The sequence below is a fragment of the Aquarana catesbeiana genome, linkage group LG04 (genome assembly GCF_042186555.1).
Source record: "Aquarana catesbeiana isolate 2022-GZ linkage group LG04, ASM4218655v1, whole genome shotgun sequence".
NCBI classification, from domain to species: Eukaryota; Metazoa; Chordata; class Amphibia; order Anura; family Ranidae; genus Aquarana; species Aquarana catesbeiana.
The window spans coordinates 128,973,269-128,989,469 of record NC_133327.1 but is presented as its reverse complement, the minus strand read 5'-3'; the positions used below and the strand labels follow the sequence as shown (position 1 = coordinate 128,989,469).

The 16,201-nt window shown below is 44.1% G+C and overlaps 1 protein-coding gene across 50 annotated transcripts in view; it reads left to right on the top strand.

Annotated features, from left to right (window-relative positions):
• The window catches only part of LOC141139460 (apolipoprotein L6-like), a 149,272-nt gene that overhangs the window by 116,252 nt on the left and 16,819 nt on the right, over nt 1-16,201 (top strand). For all 50 annotated transcript variants that reach the window (XM_073625592.1, XM_073625578.1, XM_073625564.1 and 47 more), the window contains one exon: nt 12,162-12,218. In XM_073625592.1, the coding sequence (XP_073481693.1) occupies nt 12,162-12,218 (57 nt within the window). The remainder of the gene's footprint in view (nt 1-12,161; nt 12,219-16,201) is intronic.

The window sequence follows — 16,201 nt, the reverse complement described above, 5'->3', positions numbered from 1 at the left end:
CATTAGCCTCCCAAATCAGCTCAAGTGCTGCCTCCTCCACATTTCTCCCCTTCCTGGGCCTTTTGTTTGGAAGGCGGAGGGGAGGGACCTGGAATTCGGTCAGGCTACTGGGCCGTGCCGCCTCCTGGCTGCCACTTACCCCGCCACCTCCTGGCTGCCACATTCCACAGCCTCCTCCTGGCTGCCACATTCCACACTCTCCTCCTAGCTGAGGCTTTCCTGTGTATGAAAAAGGGACATTTTATTTTCAATCAATTTTCATCAATCACACATAATTTTCAGCTCATGACTGTTGCAAATTGAATGTTAACAAATAGAAAAGACCATTATTCTGAGCCCAGCATTTTAAATTCTTGTCCCAAACATTTTTTGGCCACTACTGTCTATTGATATGTAAAACACTTTATTAAATCTGTAATTAATGATCAATAATAACATCTAGTTAACATAATTAATTTTACGACCAGAAATATGTAGAACAACGCTATACCTGAATCAAGCTGGGCTCCTCCACTTCTTCTTGGCTGGAAGGCCCAGGTTGGATGTCGGAAGCCTCAGCTGAGGTGGAAGGAAGAGTGGAAGGTAGGGTTAAGAGGGATTGCCTGACTTCAATCTGGTCTGACAGAAAACAAAGTCTCTCATAGTACCACAGCCTGGGTACATAATGGTCATCTGCTGCTGCTCCTGATCTCTGGGAATCCTGGACCTTATTGCGCTCCCTATTATAAGTGCTCCTCAGGCCACCAGTTTTGGCCTTCAAATAGGGGATGGTTGCCGTGGGGATCTGCGGCTTCACCAACTCCAGCAGTTTCTCCAGTGCTGCCTTCCTCCTTTGTTTATGAATCTAATGCGGGTGTTTCACCTGCCACAGACAGGGCAGCTCCCTGTACTTGTCTATGAATAGGGGGAGGAAGTTGTGATCATTGAAGCCATCCATTTTCTCTGCAAGACACAACACAAGACAAACCCTAATCTCAGGCTAAACTCTCCTAATCTTGTCCCAATATAGGCCTCAATCTATAAGCAGTATAGGCCCAAGTTAAAATTGTACCTTCGTTAGCACAAACGGCGCTTCCGCTACTCCTTCCTCCGCTCACAGATCGTACGAACGATGCACGCGTGTTGCACTTTATATACACTGTGCATGCGTGAAACTCCATCTGCCCCTGACCTTCTATCTAGTATATTCCCTGCCCCTACTCTTTTGGCGCAGTGGGAGAGCACATGGCGGAAAAAGAGCAAGTGCATGCAGACAGCAGCAGCAGCGACGAAAGCCCGGAGCCACAAACGTACCTTTCCCGGAGGAGATTTAAGGCCTCAAATATGTCCTTTGTAGAGATGGTGGAGATGGTGGATATCTTGAAGAGGGCCGACTATGATGGGAAGCATGGACCTTACCCAAACCCAAATGTCAGAAAGGCCAAGATCATGGCTAAAGTTGTGAAAAGTCTGTACAGGAATTTTGGGGTACGATGATCCAAGGATCAATTCTGGAAACGCTGGTCGGACCTGAAATTGAGGGAGCACGATCAGTACAGAAGGACCAAGAGAGTTCTTCAAAAAAATAAGTAGTTGTCGTGTGTTCCTATTATTATTTATTATTATTATTATTACTTTAGTGCTGCTCCATGTGCTTTTCTTTACTGTTGTACAGTTTAAAATGGCAACTTTCAGGTTTGTGGGCACAGTAAAGATTCATAGTAAACAACGTTCGTTCGCTCACTAATACGATGTTTTTGGCAGATGCAGGTTTACTACATTTGGTCATGCCTATTTGTCTTAAAAGTAGTGTGTTGTCTAGATGGGTTTGTAACTAGAATAAAATGCAAACTTGATTCAGTGTAAGGAGAGGACACTCAGCAGCTGTTTACACATCTGGACGCAGGAGCACTAGTGTGGGACACCAGAACAAGCTTTTTTTATGAGGGTGTCCCACACAGGTGCTCCAGTGGATACTAGGGGTGTCTCCATGTGTGAAACTTGCACAAAACAGGTAAGTGAAAAAGAAAAAATAATGTTTTCAGCTTGGAACTCTGCCAAAACAGACAATTATATGACACTTCCAAGCAATGTTTCATATTCCTAATTCTGTCCTCAAATATCTGTGTGCTAAGTATACTTGTTTTTTAATTCACATAGGGGAGAAAAGACTCGGGACATCAGAGGACACCAGGGATCCCCAAGCTCCTAAAGAAGGGGAAATCACCACACCACAACCTCAGGATGTGGAGGAAGGAGGCTTATGAAGTGGGCGAAATAGTGACCACAACAGGTGAGTGTCTGAGAACACAGCTTCAGGTAATAGATGTATGCCTGCATATTTATAATCCATGGTGTTTTTTTTTATTTTTAGGTGATGTGGATGTTGTGGAAGAAGAATCTCATTTCACCAGTGCAAGTGCACACGTCCTCATCGGGGAGATCATGGTGTGCAATCGTGATTTAGAAAAGATAAAGGAAAACATCAATGATGTTCAACAAAAAAATTAAGAACATCATTGATGTTTTAGGCAGAATATAAAACACACCTATATTCCTCAATTTGTTTACATTTTTATTATTTTGTAATCTTTTTTGAAGTATATTGAAAGCCAAATTTTGAAGATGCACACAGTGTGTCAACATGTGCTATCTGCCATCACGGGATATCAATGTATGCGTTTTGTGGGTGCAACCCCTTCCTCGCAACTCAAGTAGGTGAGAGTAAGGGGTTGCACCCCCGAAACACAACACATCCATTGATCCCCAATGATGGGAGCTAGCACATGTTGACATTAGGCATGGGGTCAGGAGGGAAATCCCCATTTTTTACTCTAAATTGATGTGCATCTTCAAAATTTGGCTTTCACAGGGGTGACATCACCCTATCTGATGAAGGAAAAATCAACACAGTTTGGACATACTAATGTCCGATATTGCCTTCACTTTATCAAAGTTGAACTTTGTAAGTTCCTGAGTTGTGTATTGTTTTATGGTTTTAAAAATGCCTGTTTCACACCAAAAAGGCTATTTGTACTGTCAAAACCAAAAATGTTATTACCAAAATATGTTGGTTTGCTCAAAAACAGAGTAAAACGTTTTCTACTCAACAATGTGTGGCTTCTTCTTTCATTGCTCAATAGCAGTTTTTGGACTAAGTTGGTGTTTACAGTGACAATGGGGGTTATTTACTAAAGGCAAATCCACTTTCTTGTAGTTCGGAATTTCCGACAACATTTGTGTTGTGACCGTGTGTATGCAAGACAAGTTTGAGGCAACATCCGTCGGGAAAAAACACATGGATTTTGTTGTCGGAATGTGCGATCGTGTGTACGCGGCATAAGACTGAACTTTTTTTAACCTTAACTTTTAAATGAAAACTGGCTAATTGGACACTGGTAAGAAAAAAAACAACACAAAAAACACTGGGACATCCCTCAAACGCTGTCCACTCCCAACTATCCTCAGTTTTGTGCTAGAGTCCAAAGGTGATGGACCTCTTCAATCTACTGTGAGAAACTTACCTTCTTATAAGGAGTTTTTTTTAGGGTGATTTTTCTATCACAACTGAGCTGTACTCTAGGCACCGCTGCTTTTTATACAGTCTACAATTGGTTGACTCCTCTACAGATCCTTGGGGGACCACGCTTGACCTCTGCCACAGGGAAGAAGCAGGACTGGCCTGTAATGTCGTTTCCAACTCTGGACCCTGCTGTGGGTGCTCCCTATGGCACAGTATGGAATCAGTCGCAAAATGGTCTATAGCAGAGGTCCACTAATTGCATATCCCTGGTCTATAGGTTCAAAGCTATAGTCAGCCTGGCACAGAGCCCAGTCTTTGAAGAACTTTGAATTGGTATGTTCATTTTGGTGAAGCCAGGAAAGGGTTGAATCTTCCTTATTCCTGAAACTGATTGGAGAGTACAGGGTGGAAACATTCACCCCAGGAGGCCCTCTTGGAGTGGGGGATGACATTTTTTGAAGAATCTCCACTTTCCCAATATTATCGAATTGAGGGTGATTCAGTTGTCCCTTCAACACTTGTCTCCCCTCTTGTCAGAAACCATGAAATCAGGCAGAGACAGAAGTACAGTTAAATCACACTTGTTTAATAATAAAAGTAAAAAGAACAAACGTAGTCAAAACATAGCCAAACTTCAGTAACCGGAACGGATAGTCAGCCAAGCCAGAAGTCAGGGATCAAAGTAGTGGAACAGCAAGCAGGATCTGGAGCCAGAAGGGATGTCAGCAAAACAAGTCTTGAACAGGATCGCAGGAGATGGTTTCTGTGTTGTTGAGCAAGGCGAAGGCAGAGATCCATTGGGCTGAACAGCTTAAGTAGGCAGGAGTGACATGCAGGATATCATCAACAGCTGAGTAACTGTGGAGAGATAGGAGCTGGCAATTAGTTGACAGCTGAGCGGCCAGCTCTGAGAAGGAAGGGCTGAGCCCAGCCCTGACATCTCTGTTTTTAAGGCTGGGTTCACACTGGTGCGACACGACAGCCGTCCTACTTTGGATCCGACTTTGCCCTGCGACATAAAGCCGGCATGTGTCCGACTTTCAATGAACGGGGATCCGACTTGGATCCCCGCCAATGCCCGGCATTGTTTGGTATTAGGGGGAACTCCGCACCAAATTTTAAATAAAAAACCGGCATGGGTTCCCCCTCCAAGAGCATACCAGGCCCTTGGGTCTGGTATGGACCTTGAGGGGAACCCCCTACGCCGAAAAAACGGCATGGGGGGTCGCCCCCAATCCATACCAGACCCTTATCCGAGCACGCAGCCCGGCCGGACAGGAATGGGGGTGGGGACGAGCGAGCGCCCCCCCCCTCCTGAACCGTACCAGGCCGCATGCCCTCAACATGGGGGGTGGTGCCTTGGGGGAGGGGGCGCGCTGCGGCCCCCCCACCCCAAAGCATCTTGTCCCCATGTTGATGAGGACAAGGGCCTCTTCCCGACAACCCTGGCCGTTGGTTGTCGGGGTCTGCGGGCGGGGGCTTATCGGAATCCGGGAGCCCCCTTTAATAAGGGGGCCCCCAGATCCCGGCCCCCCACCCTATGTGAATGAGTATGGGGTACATCGTACCCCTACCCATTCACCTAGGGAAAAAGTGTCAATTAAAAAAAAACACTACACAGATTTTTAAAGTAATTTATTAGACAGCTCCGGGGGTCTTCTTCCGACTTCGGGGGTCTCTCCGGTTCTTCTCCGCGCTCTCCGGGTCTTCTGCCGGGCTCCTCCGCTATTTTCTGCTCTTTTGCTATAGCGGAGGAGCCCGGTCTGCTGCCTTGTTCTCTTCGGGGGTCTCTCCGGTTCTTCTCCGCGCTCTCCGGACCTTCTGCCGGGCTCCTCCGCTCTCTTCTGCTCTTTTGCCGCTCTTTTGCTATAGCGAAGGAGCCCGGTCTTCAATCTTCTGCCTTCTGCTCTCTTCTCCTGATGTTGACACGACGCTCTCTGGGGCTGGAATGCACTCTGAGCGCTCCGCTCTGACTTATATAGGTGGTGACCACGCCCCCTTATGCCGTCACAGTCCCTGGGCATGCTGGGACTATGACGGCATAAGGGGGCGTGGTCATCGGGTGATGACCACGCCCCCTAAAACGTCACAGTCCCAGCATGCCCAGGGACTGTGACGGCATAAGGGGGCGTGGTCACCACCTATATAAGTCAGAGCGGAGCGCTCAGAGTGCATTCCAGCCCCAGAGAGCGTCGTGTCAACATCAGGAGAAGAGAGCAGAAGGCAGAAGATTGAAGACCGGGCTCCTTCGCTATAGCAAAAGAGCGGCAAAAGAGCAGAAGAGAGCGGAGGAGCCCGGCAGAAGGTGCGGAGAAGAACCGGAGAGACCCCCGAAGAGAAGAAGGCAGCAGACCGGGCTCCTCCGCTATAGCAAAAGAGCAGAAAATAGCGGAGGAGCCCGGCAGAAGACCCGGAGAGCACGGAGAAGAACCGGAGAGACCCCCGAAGTCGGAAGAAGACCCCCGGTCTGTCTAATAAATTACTTAAAAAATCTGTGTAGTGTTTTTTTTAATTGACACTTTTTCCCTAGGTGAATGGGTAGGGGTACGATGTACCCCATACTCATTCACATAGGGTGGGGGGCCGGGATCTGGGGGCCCCCTTATTAAAGGGGGCTCCCGGATTCCGATAAGCCCCCGCCCGCAGACCCCGACAACCAACGGCCAGGGTTGTCGGGAAGAGGCCCTTGTCCTCATCAACATGGGGACAAGGTGCTTTGGGGTGGGGGGGCCGCAGCGCGCCCCCTCCCCCAAGGCACCACCCCCCCATGTTGAGGGCATGCGGCCTGGTACGGTTCAGGGGGGGGCGCTCGCTCGTCCCCACCCCCATTCCTGTCCGGCCGGGCTGCGTGCTCGGATAAGGGTCTGGTATGGATTGGGGGCGACCCCCCCACGCCGTTTTTTTCGGCGTAGGGGGTTCCCCTCAAGGTCCATACCAGACCCAAGGGCCTGGTATGCTCTTGGAGGGGGAACCCATGCTGGTTTTTTATTTAAAATTTGGCGCGGAGTTCCCCCTCAAGAACATCTGAGCACAAGTCGCGTGCCGAAGTCGGATCATGCAAGACGGCAATCCGACTTTGATCCGACTTCAATGATAGTCAATAGGCTGAAGTAGGATCAAAGTCGGACCAAAGTAGTACAGGGAGCATTTCTAAAGTCGGAACGACTTGTGTCGGACCAGTTAGGACGGCTCCCATAGGGAAACATTAAATTTCACACGTCATGCGACATGAGCTCCCAATGTCGGAGCGTTTGTCGGACCAGTGTGAACCCAGCCTAATACTACCCTTTTGATTACTACAGAATTGAGGGTTGCTGGGAGTGGGGGTAGGGTTATATAGGGGATTTCCCAGTAGTTTTTTATATGGCATTTTTTACATGGTAGTAGTATATAGCCCTGTTGTAAGGATTTAAAAAAGACTTTGTTCTGTGTTGCACTTAAAGTAGAACTACACTGAATCTGTGCACCGCAGACCAAGAATGCTATTTAATTCATTTTTAATATTCAAAGCAAACTCTCCCATCCGTTCATGTCACCATGCTTACTTTTTTTTAAGAAAACACCCCCTGGCATTTCTGGACATGGCCATCTTGAGTAGGGGCAAATGATTCATGTAGCATTTATTTCCTGGAATCCATCTGCCAATAGCCCAGGCAAGCAGGCAGGAGGGTGTGCTTAGCTGAGAAAGACCCTCTACCCCTCCTGAAGACTCATGGGATGCATGACATCATTTTCCTAGGCCTGGAAACCAGAAAGTAACTGAAGAAATGTAAAAAAAAGTTGAAAATAAGTAAATATGATATACCAACCTATCCAACCAAATTTATTTACAAATGCTAGTAGCATAATTTTAAAAATAGTCAATGTTGATTGAGAGACTAAAGTTCTGCTTTAAGGTAGCTGTATATAACCCATTTGTAAGGATTTAAAAAAGCCCGTGTCCTGTGTTGTACTTAAGGCGGAGCTCCACCCACAAGGGGAAGTTCTGATTTAAGACATTTAAGACATTCCCCCCCTGCCTAACTTGGCATGTCATTTTGGAGAGGGGGAGCGGGTTTCTTGTCTTGACAGGTACAGGTACACTTATCCTTCCCCCTCCCTCCCCGAAGTCTTCTAGGACATATCACAGATCCCAGAAGACTGCAGGACCATTTACGAAGCGCAGCGCGACTCACGCTCGCGCAGTAGGCTACCTGCTGTGAAGCCAAAAACCGCACAGCTGGCTGCCCAGTTAAGATACCGACACCAGGAACCTGGAGGCTAGTGAAGAACTAGCCCCGGTGAGGACAGCACTGGATCCTTGGACAAATAAGTGTCCATTTATTAAAAGTCAGCAGCTATAGGATCTGTAGCTGTTGACTTTTATTTATTTATTTTTTACAGACTGAAACTCCTCTTTAGGCTCCATTCACACCTGATTGCAGGTGAAATTGCCACAATTCCACCTGCGATTTCAAAACGCTTCAAAACAGACGCATTTCCAATGCCATTGCTTCTTTAAGAGGTTGTAAACCTCAATGTGTAATTTGTACCTGAAGGTAAGCCTAGAATAAGGCTTACCTATAGGTACTGTAAATATCTCCTAAACGTGCGCCCCATATAAACATATGGGGGGGGGGGGCGGGGAAGAGATACAAGGGCAGTATAATATGTGCTATATATTAGTGGGTTATATGTGGGTTACAAGAAATAAAGAGCAACTAGTAACCACATAGAATGGATAACAAGTATAGATATGACTAAGTGGTATATACGTGCTATGACGTACATCCACATGGGTAAAGTGGGACATGGAGGGGGGGGGGGGAATTGTGAAAAAGAGAAATGTAAGGGGGGGGAGGAAAAAATGGCACCTGTACATATTTTAACATACAGAGTCCAGGTAGGAATAAAACAGAGGTATAGAACAAGGGGAAAGTGGGGAAGTGCATGTCTGCATATTATCAGCATATATGTTTCACAATAAAAACTTAATAAAAAAGTAATTATCAATAAAACTGAAATAAAAATAAAATAAAAACAGTAGTGATTATGTTAAAATCAATTGGATAATGGGGATTTTTTAAAAAAAGGTGAACATGTGGGTATCATGTAGGCTAGTATTGATGTGGACATTACAAGATGGTTGAAGTTTTGATACATTCATTGATTCCTCCAGGCGAGAGGACATCTAGACGGTAGATCCAATAGGTCTCCCTCGCACATAATTTTTTGAACCTTTCGGCGGGCGAGAGAGACCTGGGGATCTGTTCTATGACCCAAACTGACAGTCCAAGGGTGGAGCCCTTGTGTGCTACAGCAAAATGTTTCGGCACACTATGGGAGTCTGCGCCACCCTCAATGTATCTCCTGTGTTCCCCAAACCGTTGTCTCAGCGGCCGGATGGTGCGGCCGACATATATGAGGCCACAAGGGCAAATCAAACCATACACCACATATTCGGATGAACAGTTATAGAAGTCTTTCAGGATATATGTCTGGCCTTTGGTGGAAAAGGATTTTTAGCCATGTTGGACAAAGTGACAGGTCTTACACAATTTTTTCCGACATTGAAACATCCGTACTAGAGGGATGAGTGGAGTAATGGGCGGAAAGGCCGGGGTAGTCTTGAGTTTACTGGGAGCGATTTTGTTTTTGAGATTGGGGGCCTTTCGATAGGTAACCTGTGGATGTGTAGGGAGAATGGATCTGAGATGGGGATCTTGTTGGAGGATATCCCAGTGTTTCCGAAGGATCTTCTCCATTCTACTGTGTTGGGAGTGAAAGGTAGTGATGAACCAGATGGGGCAATTTGTAGGGGGCGTATTACTGCGTGGAGATTTTCCGTGAAGATATGATTCGTAGGGTGTCTCAACTAAATCTTCCGGATATCCTTTTTCGGAAAACTTATTTTTGAGGTGGATGCTGGCTTCTATGTAATCGGCTTTTCTGGTACAATTTTGTCTCAACCGACAAAATTGACTTTTGGGGATATTTTTAATCCATGGAGGATAGTGGCAACTCTTAAAATGAAGATATGAATTGCCACTAGTGGGCTTGGTATAATTTTTGGCATATATCTCCTGGTTGTCATGTCTTAATTCTAAATCCAGAAAAGCTAGAGAAGTCTGGTTACTGTCATATGTGAAAGATAATCCGTACTTCTTGTTATTGCAATATAAGGTGAATGATGGAATGAGATCTAGGGGTCCATCCCAGATAATTATGATGTCGTCGATGTATCTACCGAAAAAGACGATGTTGTCTGAGAAAGGGTTATTGTGATGGATGTACTGTTGTTCCCAAAACCCCATAGCCAAGTTCGCGTACGAGGGGGCAAAATTGGCCCCCATCGCAGTCCCTTGTAACTGTAAATAGAAGTCACCATTAAATGTAAAATAGTTGTGTGTTAAACAAAACTTGGTGGCTTCTATGATGAAAGAGGCCTGGCGGGGATTGGTGAGTGGGTCTGTAGAAAGGAAGTACTCGAGGGCCATGATACCAAAGTCGTGAGGAATTGAAGTGTACAGGGAACTGACGTCTAGAGATAGCCAAGAATACGTGGGTTCCCAACTGTATGGTGAGAGTTGTTCCAAGAGGTGTGTCCCATCCCGTATATAAGACTGAAGTTGGTGAACTAAGGGTTGTAGGTATCTGTCAACATATAGGCTGAACCCTGAGGTAATGCTATCCATTGAGGCCACGATTGGCCTACCTGGGGCATTGTGTTGGTTCTTATGGATTTTTGGTAGATGGTAGAAGTAAGGGATGGAATAAAAAGGTTTACGGAAAAAAAGGCTTTCCACCTTAGAGATGATGTTATCACTGAGGGCAGTGGAGATCAGAACTTCCGCTTCTGCAGTGAAATCGTTGGTGAGATCGTAGTATGGTCAGACAAAAGCCTTTCAGCCTCACATTTGCGCGCTTGTGCGACGTGGCTCCCAAACAAAATTTGCATCCTTTTTTCCCCACAAATAGAGCTTTCTTTTGATGGTATTTGATCACCTCTGCGGTTATTATTTTTTGCGCCATAAACACAAAAATAGCAACAATTTTGAAAAACACGCATTATTTTTTACTTTTTGCTATAATAAATATCCCTAAAAAATATTTTAAAAAACATTTTTTTTCCTCATTTTAGGCCGACACGTATTCTTCTACATATTTTTGGTAAAAAAAACCCTCAATAAGCGTTTATTGATTGGTTTGTTCAAAAGTTATAGCGTGTACAAAATAGGGGATAGTTTTATGGCATTTTTATTGATAATTTTGTTTTTACTAGTAATGGCAGCGATCAGCGATTTTTATCATGACTGCAACATTATGGCGGACACATCGGACATTTTTTACACATTTTTGGGACCATTGTCATTTTTACAGCAATCAGTGCTATACAAATGCATTGATTCCTGTGTAAATGACACTGGCAGTGAAGGGGTTAACCACTAGGGGGCAGTGTAGGGGTTAAGTATGTCCTGGGGAGTGTTTCTAACTGTGGGGGGGCGTGGCTACATGTGACACGTCACTGATCTCTGCTCCCGATGACAGGGAGCAGAGATCAGTGACACTGTCACTAGGAAGAACGGGGAGATGCTTGTTTACATTAGCATCTCCCCGTTCTTCCACTCCATGAGGCGATTGCGGGTATCCCTGCAGCGATTGAGTCCGCGGGACCTGCGACCCGACTCACGGAGCTCCCGGCGGCACGCACGCAATGGCAAGGTGGCAAATTTAAAGGGATGTACGGGTACGTCCATTTGCCCAGCCGTACCATTCTGCCGACGTCACGATTTTGCTGCAATTGTTGTGCAGTAAATCGCACTGCAATTGCAACATATGTTTTTGTCACTCAAAAAGGAACATGAGCTTCTTTTGGGTGAGTGTCGAGTGTCGCGATTTGCCGTGCCACAATCGTGGCAAAATCACGACGCAATTGGGGTGCCATTAGAAGTAATAGCATCGCAAATGCGTCCCGCGTTTTGCAGCGATTTGGAATTGCGATTCCGCCCGTGATCAGATGTGAATGGAGACTTAAGGAAATGGTATTTAGACTCAATCAAAAGGCATTTACTAAATATTTAGAAAGCATCTGCAGAGCTCAGTCTCCTAGGCTGCATTCACACCTGAGCGTTTTGTTTTTAGGCAGAAAGTCATGCGTTTTAACCGCGATTTTTGCCCGTGTTTTGCCATGATTTTGCACAGGTCAAAAGGTCACCAATGTAAAAAGCAGAAAAACACCTGTAATCTGCCCAAAAAGAAGGTCATGCACTTTTTTGAGCTTCAGGCGTTTTTCTTCAGGTGACAAAACGTTAAGATGTGAACATGTGCTATTGAAATGAATAGGATTTTGCTTGTTGGGCATTTTTTCAGGTGTTTTACGAGCTGAAAACGCTCAGGTGTGAATTCAGCCGAAGAGCATCTAAATGACTGCGGAATTCTGATAAAAACTTGTTAAAGCCACAAAGCTACAGCTAGCATTTATGTTTTCAGCTCTCCCAGACTACAACTAAAGGGAGCTTAGGGGGCTTTAAGAAAGCTTCTTAGTATTTTTTAAAGTTGTTTATAATGTTCAGTGTAAAGACATGAAATATAAAATGCATCTTTTTAGCTAAATATGAAGTAATATATTTTAATATTTCATATTTACTTATTTGGCTTTTCACTTGCTTTGTTCTTACAGGGAGAAGACATGCAGACAGGTGGCCTACAGGAAGATATAGAACAGTTGCTAAAAATGGTAATCTAATGAATAGCTCTGTGTACAGAAAGGAATATTTTGTCCTTAACTTTTGATGATCATCATATTTAGCAGGTATTTAGATGGAGCTTTGCACAGCCATGCAGATTTTAAATGTGACAGCGGCTGCAGGGAAGAGGAACCCCTTTCACAGGGGATGGACCTCTGGGGTTGGTGTGAGGGTGCTAAGGAACATGTTACATGTCTCCTCACTAAATACAGATGTAACATGTTCCTAAATATGAAATTAGCCCAAACCAAAAATGTAGCGTATTCCAACTTACCAATCATTAGATGTGGTGGCTGCATTCGTTTTCTTTTTTAGACTTTTTTCCCCTCTGTTTTCACCTGGTGATCTGGCCAGCATCACACTTCTTGTATTAGAGTGCCCCCTGGATGAAAAAGCAACAGAGACACCTTCTGACAACAGCATAGTCAGCCTAGGGGAAGGGAGTGTTAGACGCACTAGTAGATTTAGATGCACTGACAAACTGAAGCCAAACTCCAGCTAACACTTTTTAAGCTGTTACAGCTTTATTTCCCTTTTGGGATAAAGGTTTTACATGAATTGATTAAAGCTGATAATTGTAAGCACCCCTGCCAGTGTTAAATTTGTCTCATTCCTTTAAACTGAAACATCTGGAAGAGAGCTTGTCCTTTTGCAAAACAACAGACTTGCTGGCTGGATCATCAGATGAAAATAAAAGAAAGAAAGCGTAAAAAATAAAATTAATGCAGCCATCGCATCTAAGAGTTGGTAAAATACAGCATAATAAATGTTTGCTTTTCAGTTTAAAACTGCTTTAACTTTGGAAAAAAACAGTATGTATTGTTCTAATAGGTGGAAAGGAGTATGTGACGTCTGGCCTGTGACAGTGCTTGGATCCAGAAACAAATCTCTAGTCCCAATAACTGTCACATGACCAGGAGAGTGAAGTCAGCGCTCCCCTGGGATGCCGACATAGCTTATTCTAACACTGGCTGCAGGAGAGAAAAGGTGTCAGTGCATCATTAGTAAGTTGAAGTAGAACTACATTGCATTAGAGCACCACAAATCAAAAACAGTATTTCATTCATTTCTAATATTCAAAGCAAGCTCACCCATACATCCATGTCCCCATGCTTTATTTTGCTGAAAAATCATGTTAAAAAACACCTCCTAGCATTTCTGGTTATGGCCATCTTGAGTAAGGGCAGATGATTAATGTGGCATTTACTTCCTGGAATCCACATACCTATAGCCCTCCTCCCCTCCTGAAGACCACTGGGATGTATGACATCATTTGCCTAGGCCTGGGCAAAAGCAATGTGAAAAAATGTTCTAAGCAAGTAATTATGATATACCACCCTGTCTATTTACTAATGCTAACAGCGCAAGGATTTAAAATATTCAATGTTGATTGAGAAAGTAAAGCTTAAGTATAAGGTGTTCTGGGATGGGGACAGCACATTGGTCATAACAAAACACATAGAAGCTTTTATTTTTGGATTTTGACATGCAGATTTCCCAAGGTCTATCTAACCCCCAAAAATGAATGTATTGTAGCTCACCAGTCCTTAGATGTAGTGGCTGCATTCGTTTTATTTTTTTAATTGATTTTTTTTCCCCCTTATTTTCACCTGGTGATTCCGTAAATAATTCTGCACATCCTGTCCATTAATGTCTATGCTTTTTCTCAACAATATTTATGAAGGCAACCATGGTTGTCAAAAGGCTGCACATCAAACACGTCTTCCTCTCCTCTCTTCATCTCCATTACTGGTGGATTGATGGTACTCACACAAAAAAGATAAGGTTCTTACTGCTTCCATTTTGGCTCACAGGGAAATTATGATTTACTAAACATGGAGAGTGCAAAACCTGGTGCAGCTGTGCATGGTAGCCAATCAGGTTCTATAGCCTGGCACACACTATGAGTTTTTTTCTTGTTCAACCCTGCGGGTTGAATGTAAAAAAACTGTCAGCTTTGGTCGGAGTGGATGTACTAACTATGTGAAGTCAGTACAGTGTTCTCCCCTGCAGAGCTGTTGTGTTCTGATAGGGGGACAGCTGAAGCCTTCGATCAGCGCTCTCCGCCATTGGGTGATCGGAAGTCGGTCGGCTGCTGGTTTTCCAGCATGCTTGTCTGACAGAAGTCGGCCAAATGGTTGACTTCTGTCAGACAGGGTGGCATATGTACGGGCCGAATATCGACCAGTTTTTTTTTTTAACCCGCCGATGTCTCCGTGTGTACGGGCCTTAACTTCAGCTCGTTCAATTAAGCTTGACAAAGGAACCTGGAAACTGATTGGTTTCTATGCAGAGCTGCACCAGATTTTGCACTCTCCAGTTTTAGTAAATGAACCCCGGAGTGACAAGAACAAATTATTACTGACATAATCACTAGGTACTTTCAGTACTTGCTGAAAATGTATTTAGCCTGAAATGTGAAAACGAACACAGCCACTTCATATAGGGACATCTAATAAAATATGTTTCTAGGTTTACATACGCTTAATGCTGCTTTCCACATTGCTCTGCAAAATTGAGGTAAAAAACAGATGCGCATTTTTGCCACATTTCTGGTGCGTTTTCTCGTTGCCTAACATCAGCATGCACCTGTGAAACATGGATACATGACTCAAAAACTGCACTAAAACCTTTCATGCATTTTGGTTTTCAATAGGGAGGTGTGTTCTTGGTGCGGTTTTAAACACACATCAAATATGCACAAGAAATGCAACAAGCAGGACTTTTAAAACGCAACTGAAACTCAACTGACCAGTGTGGGGAGTTCCATTAACCACTTAAGGACCGGGCCTATTTTTCAGACTCGGTGTTTCCAATTTAAAATATTTTTTTTTTACTTGCAATTAAATTACTTAGAACTCCCAAATATTATATAGATTTTTTTCTAACACCCTAGAGAATAAAATGGCAGTCGTTGCAATACTTTCTGTCACGCCATATTTGCACAGCGGTCTTACAAGCGCACTTTTTTTGGAAAAAATACACTTTTTTAAATTAAAAAATAAGACAACAGTAAAGTTTGCCCAATCTTTTTTTATACTGTGAAAGATAATGTTACGCCGAGTAAATTGATACCCAACATGTCACGCTTCAAAATTGCGCCCGCTTGTGGAATGGCAACAAACTTTTACCCTTAAAAATCTCCATAGATGACGTTTAAAAATTTCTACAGGTTACCAGTTTTGAGTTACAGAGGAGGACTAGAACTGGAATTATTACTCTCGCTCTAACGATCCCGGCGATACCTCACATGTGTGGTTTGAACGTTTTCATATGCGGGCGCTACTGACGTATGCGTTCGCTTCTGCTTACATGTGACTGGCTGTGATTGGACACAGAAGATTTCTGCGCTGCGCGCCCCCGGCCGTTCTGGGCGCTGTCATATGACGTCCACCCAGAACGAGAGCCACCCTGCCCCGCTGTCATTTGACGGTCGTGGTTAAAATGTATTTCCACTTTACAGTCGAATTTGAGAAAAACCTACTATAAGTTTGTTATGTGTTCCCATTCACACAGGATACCAAAAAAAAAAAAAAATGTAAAAGTTTTTTGTTTACCTTTTATACAGTGAAGGAAAAAAGTATTTGATCTCCTGCTAAGTTTGTACGTTTGCCCACTGACAAAGAAATGATCAGTCTATAATTTTAATGGTAGGTTTATTTTAAAGGGTCACTCCACTTTCGTGGGGAAAAAAAATTGCAAATAAAGAAAAAAAATATAACGTATACAATTGCGACACAAGTCATATTGTAATTACCGTATTTATCGGCGTATAACATGTGCCGGCGTATATCACGCACCCCAAGTTTAGGAGGGAATTTTAAGGAAAAAATCTTTTAGGAGGGAAGTTTTAGGAAAAAAAACTTACATTAAAATGCCCATCAATGCAGTCTTGTAAGTGTCCATCTGCAGCCTTGTCAGTGTCATTGCAGCCTTTTCAGTGTCAGTGCAGCCTTGCCCCAGTGTCCATTGC